This window comes from Nymphalis io, chromosome 15, assembly GCF_905147045.1.
Source record: "Nymphalis io chromosome 15, ilAglIoxx1.1, whole genome shotgun sequence".
Classification (NCBI taxonomy): Eukaryota; Metazoa; Arthropoda; class Insecta; order Lepidoptera; family Nymphalidae; genus Nymphalis; species Nymphalis io.
This window is the reverse complement of record NC_065902.1, coordinates 10,212,705-10,227,626: the sequence shown is the minus strand read 5'-3', so window position 1 is coordinate 10,227,626 and position 14,922 is coordinate 10,212,705. Positions and strand designations below refer to the sequence as shown.

Sequence of the window (14,922 nt, the reverse complement as noted above, 5' to 3'; positions counted from 1 at the left end):
TTGCGTTCACAATTATGCATAAATGTAAAATTTTCCATTGCGGTTTGATTTAAAGTCGAAATAATCAGGTGATATTACAGTGCACAAGTGTGTGCACAAAGGGTGAGTATCCATTTTCTCACTATCAGAGGGTGATCCTATACAGCCGATGAGACAGAACCGGTACAGAATACACTTGAGTACATGAAAGTCACTAGTTTGAATATGAATCTATTTGCTATTGTCATTTTCAACTGAGCTGGTGGGAAAATTAGGATTTTTTTTATAGAATAGGAAGGCGGACGAGCCTATGGGCCACCTGATGGTAAGTGGTCACCAACGCCCATAGACATTGGCATTGTAGGAAATGTTAACCATCGCTTACATCAACGATGCGCAACCAACCTTGGGAACTAAGATGTTATGTCCTTTGTGCCTATAATTACACTGGCTTACTCACCCTTCAAACCAGAACACAACAATACCAAGTACTGCTGTTTTGCGGTAGAATATCTGATGAGTGGGTGATACCTACCCAGACGAGCTTGCACAAAGCTCTACCACCAATATTATTAAATAATAAGTATTCTTTTAAAATGAGTATCTTGTGATGTAAAATATGTTGAGGATAACTTTCTGTGTCGGAAGAAAATCAGTGATTTATATAATTTCAATTACAAAATGGAACAGCGTGGTAGATCGAAGCTTCACTTAAATACCCCGTATTAAAATAGTGTTAGTTAGTGGTGATATTGCGAAATTTAGAAAACAATTGCTGTTTGTAAGTTTTAGACTGGTACCATTTTGTCAGGAATGTTAACTGATGGGCGAGATCTTCGTTTGGCTTTCATCCTCACCTTGGATATAAGTTCGTCATGGCTCGCAAGGTGCGCGCGACAGTGTATGCAGCTGTAGGTGCGGTGCGCCGGCGGCAGGTACGCCTGGAACGTCTTGACGGGGGTGCGCGTCGCGCTGCCCTCGCCTGCCACCCCGCCACGGTTAGTCACCCCCTCACGCATGAGTGCCTGCTAGCTACCAACACACACCCCGTCAGCAACACGTCATGACCCCCCTCCACACTCCAGCTCATGTCTACCAGCCCTAAGTGCACTATCTGATGACCGCCATTGAGATTGGTAAACGTTTTAAAAATTCTTAAATCAATATGGCGATGTTTTTCAACCTTTATAAAAAAAACAATCATAGTGGTATGATGCGCGTCTAGCGTTACACCGCCAACTTTTACGCCTCTTTTATAACTTTTACTTTAATAACTGAATTAATATTAATTTAGGAGGATATTGTTACATTTACAAAAACACCTGAACGAGAATTAAGAGATTTAATTTTAAAATAAAAAGGAGGAGAAGTAATGTTTTTTGGATAATCGTCTCAACGCAGCGCGCGCCGCTCGTGGAAAATATTTTGCGACAAGCTGGACTCGTAATTAAGCGAGGCTTATGTTTTCGTCGTAATCCCGATCGCGGTTTTTCCTTTCCATAGTGCACGTGGGGCATTCAGTGACAGCACTCATGCGATAACACAACAAGAGAAAACAATTAAAAAAAAACTTAAAGCCTAATTATTTAAGCCCAAAGTTAAATATAAATAATTAGTAAAAAAATACAAAATTCTTTCAATACTTCAACACAATTTTTTTATTCCGCTTTTTAAAACAATATATAATAACAATATTAATAAAAATAAAATCAAAATATACTTTATTCAAGTAGGCTTTTACAAGCAAGTTAAAATCCTTATTAAATTAAATTTAAAAATACCAACACGACCGGCTCGGAATGTAGATTCTACGGAACCGAAACATAACTAACGTTATCAAATACATACAATAACATTTATATTTATATCCTTTATATAAATCACATTTACATGTATAATCTTGTGTTGAGAACATATAAAATCTACCAATTGATTCTACATTAAATGACGATCAATTAAAGCAGTTACAAAAAAAAAAAAATTTAGTATCCGATGTTACCATCTATAAAAATATTTTCACAAATAATAAAGAAAGTATTTGCTTTAACTCGAACGTATTATATTGTCTGGACGTTCAATTAAAATGCATCCAGAATAGCAATGATGTATAAATAAGTTCATTTAATATCATCAAATTGCCATCAATTGCTACAATTAGAATCACTGTAACAGGTCCTGGGTATATCTGCTAGTTAGTTTGCATGGAAACCGAAGTTTGATAACAATAACGGAACGGAAATTGCACTTGAACTATAATGGAAACTTTAAGTTGATCCTAAACTAACTTAATATATTTAAGTTTTTTTTTTGTAAATGATTATCCGATACGAGTGTGTCACCTACATTCCGTGGATGGTACTATATCATAAATCTTCACCAACTGTCAACAACTACTGTACGAAGTTGTAACTCAATCGGATGAAAGTACAAGAACGCAAACGGTACAGAAAGGAACGTTCAATTTTATTTTCTAGTGCGAAATTAGACCATTATTGAAAAATTGAGAAAAACAATATATGAATAGGCATTTTTCGAAGATTTTTATCCATTTTTTATGGGTAACATATGGTGAGCTCGTAAATAGCTACCAAACAAACGGTTTACAAACAGAGACGAAAAAAATAATGAAATGTTTCATCTTTACCTATTTATATATAATATTATAAATGCGAAAATAACTCTGACTGTTTGTTACTCTTTCACGGTTAAATCAATCAACCGATTTTGATGAAATTTGGTGTAGTGCACAGCAAGCTTGAACACCAAGAACGGACATACTCATAATATGTCTGTCCGGACGGAAATTCATAATAAATAAAATGCATTAAATAAGCATAATTGTATCGTTATTACCTCATTGAAAAAGTGAAAATTTAAGAATTGAATGTAATTACAAGCTGTTATTTAATGTTAATGATTTCTAGGATAACCAGTTGAAATCGCGTGTGGCCCAATTTCAAACTGTTTTTTTTTTCAGACGAAGTTCCACACTTTTTTGGACACATGATATAAGTTTCAGAGCCCACTTTTTTGTAATAAATACTATTTACTATATTCACGTATATAATATACATTTTTGGATCAAAGGTTGCAATTGAATTATCAAGCAGTTCCACCCACCCGATTGATGTTAAAATGTGCACTACACTGATTGGTACAAAATACAATCTACTATATTAAATTATACATTTATAATTGTTTGTATTATACAGTATTCATTTGAAGGAATCACAATGATTGGCAAAATTCGTGGCTTAACTGTTGGATACGTAGGAGTTGGGTCTAAAACTCAATGAATATTAAATGCATCTAGTCTAGTATTTCACGTGGCTGAATGTTGAACTAATCCACGTTTCCGCTTCATGTAACCGTCCTGAACTGAACGTACAAGAGATTTTTGGACAGATATATATTATATTGAATTATTAACGAATTAACAAAGTATATTTCGTTAATTTCCAAAATTTTAAGTTTTTCAAAAACTTTTATTGCTTATTTCCAATTACATTAATGTATGTATGTATATTGATAATGTTAAGAATGTAAGTTTCTATTTAAATAGTGGTATTGTATGTATTGATGTAATACTAATTTATAGCATTTGAATTACTGAAGCTATTGAGATTATCTATAAAGTGGAAAATTCGCAGTAGTGGTTTAAAATCTACCTTCCACCGGGAAAATATAATTGCTACGAACTTGTTAATAATGTGATAAAATAATTGCTACAGACCTGCCTGGCGCGAGCAGCACGCACCCGCCGCCCACATGAGCCGCGCTGACCGTCGGTCACCTGCCGCGCGCGCTCTCGCACCGCGCCGCGCGCTCCTTCCTACCACCCGCCACCCTCTGCTGACAAATATAAAGGCTAGCATCACAAACATGTTCGAAGAAAAGGATAAATGAAATAATAACAGTTATCCCTTTATAATTTCAAGTACGTCCAAAATCGAAGACTAGCGAACTGTTCAGGAGTAACACTGGACAATTGTGGAATCATAAACAGGTGCATTTTCAGTTGCTTCGATCTTGAAGCTTTTAACAATTCCTTATATAGCCGATACCAATATTGGGAACTAAGTTGTTATGTCTCTTGTGCCTATAGTTACATTGGCTCACGTACACTCATACGACAAAACTATGTATGGCATTTTGGGGACTATAAATGTGATGAGTAGGTGGTACCTAGCGAGATAGGTTTGCTCAAAGCCCTACTATCAAGTATTATCAATTAGTTATCACGTAAAGTTTATTGTGATAATTAAAATTTTGTTGTGATATTAATATTCAATATTGTGTTAGCCTTTGAAAATTCAAAGGTGCTTATAATTCAGCATGAACAGTCGACTGTATTAATATTAAAACAAACGAACAATGTTAAAGGTTCGCTAGATGAATTTACATGAACTCGAATGTCTACAAACAAATCAGTGATGCGGCAGACGCGAATCTCCGTCACGTGCTCTGTATTTACAGACGGCAATCAGAGGTTTCATGCATATATTCCACCAAAAGAGATTTGAATTCCATTAGAAAACAACTATCAAAGTTCATATTTGTCATAACGTCATGGTGTAGGGTGCGAACAATGGCTAGATCTAAATTGAGGTGGACATTAATTACTTAAAATGTAAAACGAGTGAATTGGAGCGGATATTAGATTATTACTCATGGCAAACGACATCAGGGTAATTGCTGGTGTATATGGACCTAGTTAGCTGATAGCCAATGAAAAAACGCCAAACTATACAGACCTTTTAGTGTGTACATTACATAATAATAGCTGATAAAATTTAAATTCAAAATGCACTTTAGTCAAATTGGCCTTTGGGCATCATGAGTTGCGCATACACGTTGTCATGGTTATAAAAGAACTTAAATAATAAAAATAACTAGTACTAAACTATAAACAATAACTATGTCGAGTTTCAACAAATTACACAGCACAGGGTATTCGTAGAATGATAAATTAAATGCATTTCCACATAATAGGGCTCGAGTATGATATACATATATTTCGTCATAGGTTTGAGTTGATTTATGAAATATTAATAAAAAATATATCAGGTACTTGTAATTTGTATCGATAAGATATCCACGCTACCCTGTTATTATTTTATTGTAAGTAACGATAAAATGAAAAAAACAACAAATACACGTTTTTATGTTCTCTAAATAAATGTAATATAATAATAACAGAATTCGATAAATCTCATAAAATAGAAGCGAGGAATATTAAGTCATCTGAAAAAAGGCCGGTGAATGAATTCGTTAAAATTGCGACGGCTGAAGGTTTAATGTCACCCGTCAAGGATACCGACTCAAACACCGATACTCGGTGAGCCGGTCACGTTTCCTGCTATTTATTTTAGTCCGTCTATATTATATGGCGTTTTGTATTATTTTTTCTAGCGCGATTCATTCAAACTGGTAATGAGAAAAATATGATTTCGTTCTCGATTCGGCAAATATAATTCTATTTGAAAGATCTATCCGCCATGTTTTATTTATTCGTCAGAGTGTTTTCGATCAATCTAATCTTAAGTAAAAATCTTCTTGAGAATGTCACCGTATTATTGAATTTTACAAATGTGTATAATGGTACAGTAACAGCCTGTTAATGTCCCACTGCTGGGCTAAGGCCTCTTTTCCTTTTTTTTGGTTGGAGGTTTTGGAGCTTATTTCACCACGTTGCTGGAATGCGGGTTGGTACAATACACATATGGCAGAATTTCAATGAAATTAGACACATGGAGGTTTCCTCACGATGTTTTCCGTCACCGTCAAGCACGAGATGAATTATAAACACAAATTAAGCACATGTAAATTCAGTGGTGCTTGTCCGGGTTTGAAGCCACGAGCATCGGTTAAGATTCTCGCGTTCTAATCACTAGGCCATCTCGGCTTTTTATGTGTATAATGGAGAATGTAAAATAATATAAAAGAAATTTTGAATAATTTCATATTCGAATAATTTACGCGCTATTTATATATAATTATTATATATATATAAAAGAAAAACAATAAACTTAATCCAAGCGGACATATAATCACTTTAGTCATTTTAAAAAAATATATATAATGTAATGTTACCACCGATACGAAATATAGATTCTAGCGATAGAGGATAGATCGGTCAAAAAATCATTAATTGCTCTTTTTCATCGATCATATACATGTAATAATCATATTATATAGTAAATAAACGTTGCATCGCATTGTGTCTCGGTATTCGACCGAGTGGTCGTTCACTTATTCGATAATTATTCGAATAGATTGAACAATCGAATTATTCTAATATTAGTACCCGTATTCATCGTATTTCAATAAAAATAAATAATGATCGTCAGGTTCACTGTTGACCCAGTATGAAGCAATAAAAAAAATTATAAAAATATATATTTACAAAATGTGGTCTTAAGCTAAAACAACAACCTTCCAAATATGTTCGTTTAAAAAAAAAAGCTACCGTCATTCCAAATTGTATCTAAATTCGCTGGTATCAGAATGCGTGCTGTGCATAGACAATTATTTGTTAGTGATGTATTTTTATCTTTTTATCGTCTGTAGCAATAGTAATGGTTCTAGTAGAGTAGAATTCCTTTTATTGGTGTCTCACCAGGCCTTGAGAATGGGTCGACTAAGGATTTATTTTTAAGTGCATTAATATATAATCGATGATAATAATCACTATGTTACTATCGATACGATACTTAATAATAAATAAATATATATCATTGTATATCAATAGTACGAGCAAAAAGAACATCCAATATAGAAAATGAAAAAAACAAAAGCAACATCTGCCAAAACTACTTTCGGGAACAAAGAAATTACATAATATCAATCAACTAAAAGTTGTATGTACTTGTTTATAATGTACTATTATATACAGTAGGAGTTACGTTGCTGTTTACTATAATTATGTGTAAATACATGATAAGCAAACCAATAAATAGGTATAATCGGTGAATGCGAGTCAACAGGAAATAGCATTTAAATAAAGATTGCGGACCCATTGTTATGAACAAGTGCAACTCCGTACTCGACAGTTGCCAAGTGGAACTTTTGTTCGATCATCATTACCGTATTATTATTATTATTCCTACTAAAAATAATGTATTTATTGATACGGATAAATTACGAACGAATTTTAAAATATGTAATATAAAAGTTAAGGTTAGGTTAGGTTAGGACTGTAAATTTTACAAGATTGAGAATGTTTTATAATTTATTTAGTAATGAATGTTAATACATTTTGTTACGTATTTCAGATTCTTTAGATGACAATGTTTTAACTCGACGTCACTAGTAAACGCAACACGATGGATAATCCATTTAATTAGAAAAGTTTTAAAAGCTAATTAATCTCGTTCGAAGCCTCTGACCTTATTAAAATGCTTAATAAATACAACATGAAAATGTTATTATTACTTTAAAATTTATATTGCATATGAAAATATTAATGTCTCACAAGTACAGTGTCACATTATGTGTCAAAATGTGTATTAGTTTGTTAGTAGTTAGTAGACACATGCAGTTGTCCTCACGATGTTTTTTTACACCGCTGAGCACGGGATTAATTTTTTAAATACATAAATTAAATACGTAAAAACTTGCTGCCGGATTTGAACCCGCACAATTCGTATTCTATCCATTGAGTCATGTTGATATAAAGCGATGTGATTACTACGATGATTGACATGCTATGATGTTTGAATATCAATCAATAGCAGGCGACAAAGTATCAGACGACAGCGAAGTAGACATCATAACAATAATATTATAAGCTATTGATTTACATTGAACGTATTTGCGTTACAATTAAAATAATTCATAATTTATTAATTAATACAAAATTGGATAATCATAGATGCAAATTCTAAGAACATTGATGCAAGCAAGCGATTTATAAAATGGTAACGCTATATTTTTTTTCTAACAAAGCCTGATACTTAAACAAATAATATTTTAACTGCTAATGACTATATTAACTGATGATATCCTCCAGAGTGATTTCAGCCACAGCAGTCATTCTTAAGAGAAACTAAACAACTGCGCCGGATATATGTAAAGTGTACAAGTGTGTAGTTAAATACACGTTTACTCCCTATTCTCTCATTCCCGTAATCCGCTTGGACGGCACATCCGATACGACTGGAATGAGTTCAGCCGTACTATCTGTGGTTTTCGAAGCACGAGAGTTTAAACACTGTCTTACTGCCAACTTCCACTTCTGTCTAAGTTTGCTACTGAGAAACTCTCGACAGAAAAACCCTCCTAACCTAGCCAGTAATAGTATGGTATTGTGACTCGTGTCACAATATACTACTAGTATACATAAATGAAACAGCCGAGATGGCCCAGTGGTAAGAACGCGTGAATCTTAACCGATGGTCGTGGGTTCAAGCCCGGGCAAGCACCTTTGAATTTTCATGTGCTTAATTTGTGATTATAATTCATCTCGTGCTTTACAGTGAAGGAAAACATCGTGAGGAAACCTGCATATGTTTAATTTCACCCTGCCACACGTGTATTCCACTAACCCGCATTGGAGCAGCGTGGTGGAATAAAATCCAAACCTTCTCCTCAAAAAGGGAGAGGAGGCCTCTAGCCCAGCAGTGGGACATTCACAGGCTGTTACGATACATATATGATGTGGCAGGAACATGTATATATACGCACAAGTCAACAAACAAGAATGACATAGATGTCATCCTTTTCCATAAATACAAAGCCGCACGTAGACGGCGTGTGTGATGCAGTTTTCAATCTACTCGTGTTCGCCCAAGAGACGATTCGACTAAAATCATTATTGAAAATTTGAGGAAAAATTACGTTTCGATTTTTTTTATTAATTATTTAAATTAGGCTTCTATTTTTTTTAAGCAAGCCATACTTGGACGTTATATTAGTTATTCAAGGACGAATTTAAAGCAACGTTATTTTATGTAGTTACGTTTGAGTGAAAAGTTCCCGATTTATTACAATTCAATCACGTGTACATTATTTTGGTTCTATCAGATATATTCCTTCTCACTCACCCTTTAAGCGGTATACAACAATATAATTATAAGTATTTAGTAGTAGAATATGTGATATAAATAGCAAAGTAAATGAGATCAACATTGCAGTTCCTAACTAACAAATTACTAAAAGATACATTCAGTCTTTTAAAAATTTTAAAGCATGCGATGCGACATTAGCCCGAACTCATTTACCTAATGGCCTGAGTTTCATTCGACCTTTGAACCTAGCCTAGATCTGGAATAAATCCAGTTAAGTTAAATCTAGCACAAGGTTAGCATCGAAGTAACTCTTGTAAAGGCATTGTTTAGGCAACTTAAGAATTGTATTATATGATGATACTAATTTCTTTACTGTGATTATAGATCAATTTACATAAATAATCTTTTTTGAAATGTTTACTGTACTTAGATCTTACTTTTACTTTACTTACTTACTTTATCATAGAAACATTGACACACTGATCTAGGTAATCCAGTATTGAGTTCAGTCCAGAGTTAAGAAGGAATTAAATTATTCCATTGCCTAAGATACACTACAGCCGTTGGTCCTGCGACTGATTTCTTGGTTTCTTTTTCATCGAATTTCATTATCCGTAAACGAAATATAATGTGTATCTACTGTAATAGCACACACAGCTGTGCACTATAATATCCCATGTAGTAATGACAGTTCACGAGGCTGAGATAAGATCAGTACTCTAAGGAGAGTAAATAAAAATCTAAATTTCAAATATGTTGTTAAATTTGAATATGTTTACCAAGCATATCTCACGGGTGAATTGTTGCACTGTTGGATATTCAAAGATTTCTCATTCGGCTGATGGTATTTCAGATAATGTCTGCAGGATACATTTGTTAGATTGAAAGATATATTTTGTACGTGTACTTGATTTAGATTACTTAGCGGGTGGTCTTAGTGTGACGAGTTGAATACAAAATATATCAAAGGCACTTATTTTTTTACTTATCCCATTAATCTGATACGATACGACTGTTTCAAGAAAGTGATTAAATCAATCAACATTTTCGAAGTAGAATTAATTTAGATTAAATTCAATACAAAATTCCATTCCTTGAAATAGTGTAAATTACAGAAGTCGTATTATTAACGTAACAATATTAAAACACGACACGCTGAAGCTGAGTTCTTTACAAATGCAAATTATTATGGTGTTTTATTTTTGGGGGACTAGGCACGTAATATGAGTCACAACTGTCTGATGTTATCGATACTGTGTCGAGAATATAAACAAGTCGGTATGTTTTAAGTTTAGTCACATAATGGATGGATTCGTTGTAGATCTAAGCATACATGCTTATGACTTCGAAATATAAAATATAAAGGCATCATCTTGTTGTATACGTCATGTACTTTGTTCCGATGGCCTTGTGGATAGAACCCGTTGATCTTAACCGATGATAGCAAAGTTCAAATCAGCACAAGCACAACTGAACCCATTTCTACTTTATGGGATATTCTAAAACATTTACAAGAACAAACTATTAAGATACAGTAAATGAATAAATAATTAAATGTTATTTCTAAAATAGAAGACATTTGCCCAATAGTGGGACTGCATGTTATAACTACTGATAGATTTCACTCAAAGTATTGAAAAAAAATACAGTAGATAATATCGTGTATGTACCCATATACGATATTATACCCACTGCCTCGTTGGTCTAGTGGCTTGATATAAGGCCGCAGACCCGGAGATCCTGGGTTCAATTCCCAAATCGGGCCCCTAAAAAGTTATTGGGTTTTTCTGTCAGAAAATTCTCAGTAGCAGCCCGGAGTCTGGAAGCTAGAAGTGTGTACACAAGCCGTTGGTCCTGCGCCTGTACTCTTTCCGGTCGTGTCGGATTGCCGTACCATCGGATTATGAGAGTTAGGAAATAGAGAGTGCACCTGTGTTTGCGCACACACTTGTGCACCATAATATCTTTGCGTAGTTGGCAAATCTCTCCTGAGATTGGCCGCCGTGGCCGAAATCGATCTGGAGGACATTATTATTCATAAGAGCTCATAATCAATGAACAATGTAGTAATTAATGTAATTTGCAATACATTATAAGTCCTAATTTGATAATTCAAACGATAAGAGCTACAATTATTCATGATCGTAAGACGAGATGTCACATTAATATATTTAAAAAAAAAGTTATAAACTACTAAAGGAATTGCACACTTTGTATTATGACGTCCACGATCTTAACGTGGAATGCGAAGTCAATTTTAGTGGCACAGAATGTTAAAAGGTATTTGGAGACAGATGTAAATGGCAGGCTATTATATTGGATTACTCATTTCCATAACACAGTTTACGGACAGTCAGTCACGATCTAACAATTTATTGAACACCGATAAAAATGAGTTTTCGTACAGTTTTTAAGAACATTATCATTAATATAACGATGGAAAGAATAAATATTCAAATATTTATTTAATTACGTAAGTGTTGGTCAAACCAGATTGTCTTTGAAAGGTAATTTTGTAATGTGTTATTTGTAAATTAGTCTAATCGAGTAATTATTTGCGGTAAGCCTTAGTTTAAGTCCGTTCGGGTAAATACCTGCCTATGAATTTGAACGGCAAGTGAAAATATATTTTACAAAAGTACTCAAATGTCCTCCTTTCCCATTAAGAAATCCAAAAGAAGAGAAGAGTTGGACTCCATTCCACTGCAGATTATTGGATATACTCACAGGTGGCAGATTTTGATCCCACATATGCTTTCCTCACGATGTTTTTGTTCATCGTCGAACACGGTATAATTTTATTGAGTTCCACGTATTATATCTAATATGCAGTCAGAAGGGTTAGAGACCCAGCGCATCCACAAGGACATAACATCTTAGATACCCTGGTTTGCAGTGCATTGATTTTACATGGGACGGTATAAACTTCTTCCATTGTCTGACCATTTTACCATATGACCAATTGAATCTCACAACATGATAATATATAATAAAGGTACTGACAATTTATAAGATCACTACAAATAAACTGAATAGAAATTATTGTAAACATAAGAAATAGACGACGATCGAACTAACGGGTGGCCATTTAACGTAACGATACTAACTAAGGAAACCATTAAAGTTGTAGGTGCTTCTATCCTCAGAATAACAAAGACAAAGTACAAAGCATTCAAAAAATAAACTGCAGAACGACTCAATGGTATTTTATCATTAAGCATAGCTTCGAAAATAGTATTTAAAGAGCGACTAAAAGAGTTAATCCAAAGATGTGCTTAGAAAATTAATGATATTCTAATTTAGTTGTATTTAAGACAATTTATATTTAGGGTACTATCGATTGGGATTAACTATATTTTAATTTAAAACATTTTTATAAAACAATCACCGGTTTCCTTGTAATTTCATACAACATTTTATACGATATCCCTAAAATAGATTTACATTATTACAATGTTACCCTTTCCGTAAATGAGCAAAAAATATTGAAACAAATATCATATTTATTTTGCTTTTTATGTCATTAATTAGTTAATTATTAATTCTTATATATTTTAATTATTATTTTTGTGATTGTGATTCTTATTCTAATTATTAAAGTGTGATTTGAAAGTATTGAATGTGTAATCATGTACCAAAACTATGGACCTTGATGCCTGTAAAATAAAGATATTATTATTATTATCTCGAAAATCGGACTTAGATTGAACAAATATTTTACTTTAGATTCGCTATCTGTTTTATTTATTTTCACATTTCCCGGTTCGTTCACCTCGATGACACATATTCTAATCTTTGTTGCAAAATCGTTTTAATTAAAGCGGCAACAATGAAGCGGTGTCGTTAATCTTTATTAGAATTATTCCCAAGTGTATGTTTGATAATATTTTAATTTGCGTATTTGGATTTTATCGTGTATTTCAATTAAGACTAATTTGGATTGTTCGTATATATGATATTGCTTAATGTTTTGATTTAACTTGAAATACTTTCCATGACTAAAATATAAACTTGACTAGTTATTTAATGATCCAGATAATATTAAAGAAACTGAGATAAAATTATATTTAATTCAACGGAAACAGTGAGACAGCAGATGAGGTTTAAGCAAATCAAGTATACGAAATTACTCGAAGGTCTTAACCCTCATGATTCTTCGTATGTAAAACTATAGCTATATTGTTACAAGTCAACAAACAAATGCGGTTAATCATTATATCCATTTGAGTTGCAGTACACTGCATAGCGGAGTGTTGTAACACGAGGAACACGTGGGCTAGTTCTTGTTTAACTATGGCAAACACTTGAGATATACATAGGTTTTGTGCAATTGCCACCATTTCTGAAAATTGGGACATCGAATGAAACATAATCTCTGAATAGAGAATTTGTTTTAACCCTTATCTAAGCATGGGGTTATTTTAACCCTACTAAAACAGTCTTAATAATAAATTACTAATACATAAATAGTTTGAGATATTTAATAAACAACATTGAATTAAATACTGATGAGTGTAGGAAGAATTAAATCCTCACTTCTCTTATGGATGACAAACCTTATTGTTGGAACACTGTCATTTTTTAGTGTCAAGTGTCATCCTCTAAAGTGTCCTATAAAAAAAACTTTTTATAAAAGTCCATTCTTCCAAGTCTTTAAAAACCGAAATATAGAAAACGAACACAATTTACGCCTTTGTATCGTTTAAATCCTTATATCCTTTTTTATCAATAGATAATATTATTGTTTGAGGAAATAAATCATGAAATACATAGCAAAACAAGAAGTCGTGACAAGGAGACTTTGTCGAGAGAAAGTATGACATTGTTTAAAGTTTTATTTAAATTTAAGAATTATTTCCTAAAACAATTTATGGCATATACCATAAATTGCATATGCCATAAATAGTTTAATACTAATTTAAGTGAAACGTTGCAAATATGGCTTATAAATTTACAGCAATTTCCTGCCCGATACTCCTGATTTATCTGTATCTGTCATCAGTCATTTGAAATTCGAAAGAATAAGACAAAGCATTATTTCGAATATCAAAACAATCGCAATGTTATGTTTCCTAAAAAGGGGTTTTTATAAAAATACTTTTAGCTTTTATTTTCGTTATGTTAATCTAATCTATAATGAGTGCGATCGCACTGTATTCAAGTATTACCAGCTGTTTCTTTATTGCAATGATCTAAATTCCCAGCTGGACATTTGTCTGGTATAATAACTAGGCCGTTTAATGTTTCAAGTGGTTGCACAAATTAATTGATTGATTTGATGCTATTAGTTTTTTCATCGTTTTCAGTAATCATACTTGTTATATTAATGCGTGTAACTGTTTGTGTGTTTGCAACCATCACGACTTACTAAACCGGTCGTAATGAAATTTGATGTGAATAAGGACAATAAGGATTTTACGGAAAAAAGAAAATCGGACGTTGGTAGAGCCGCGATAAAAAAGGTGTCCCTAAGGTGACACTGGTCGCAAAACTCCAGACCATGGAACACAGTCGTAAGGTTGCCTGTCCGTCGGTTTTCTACAGAATATATTTCGGAGAGTGTGCCCAGGAACTATTTAATTTGTTTCCTCCGTCACCTTTTTACCATAGAACTGCGAGGCATCGTTAAGATCAGCACCCGTACGTAGTTGATGTATCTAAGACACGAACGAAACGATTTGCTTCCTCGTTTCTGATACGCACCGCTAAGATCTAGAAAACCCTCCCGACATCCGTTTTTCCCACCACCTACAATAACCTTCAAGTCTAGAGTGAATAGGCATCTTCTAGGCAAGCGCGCTCCATCTTAGACTGTATCATCACTTTCCATCAGGTGTGATAAAAGTCAAGTGCTAGCTTACATATTTAAAAAAAATCTGGTACACTAATGATAACGATACCAGGTAATAAGCTAAAATGAGATCCTCTTATATCG

At 33.5% G+C, this 14,922-nt stretch overlaps 2 protein-coding genes across 4 annotated transcripts in view; one reads left to right on the top strand and one right to left on the bottom strand.

Moving 5' to 3' along the window:
- Window positions 1-14,922, top strand: part of LOC126773785 (protein kinase C, brain isozyme) — a 519,888-nt gene that overhangs the window by 420,292 nt on the left and 84,674 nt on the right. The gene's annotated exons all lie outside the window — the stretch shown is intronic.
- LOC126773868 (protein yippee-like) overlaps window positions 1-14,922 on the bottom strand; it is a 56,974-nt gene that overhangs the window by 9,360 nt on the left and 32,692 nt on the right. For 2 of the 3 annotated variants that reach the window (XM_050495090.1, XM_050495089.1), the window contains exons 3-4: window positions 3,713-3,831; window positions 837-961 (exon numbers count right to left, since the gene is read on the bottom strand). In XM_050495090.1, coding sequence (XP_050351047.1) covers window positions 837-961; window positions 3,713-3,831 — 244 coding nt within the window. Of the gene's footprint in view, window positions 1-836; window positions 1,012-3,712; window positions 3,832-14,922 lie in introns of all 3 variants that reach the window. The other variant, XM_050495091.1, reaches the window with a different exon arrangement.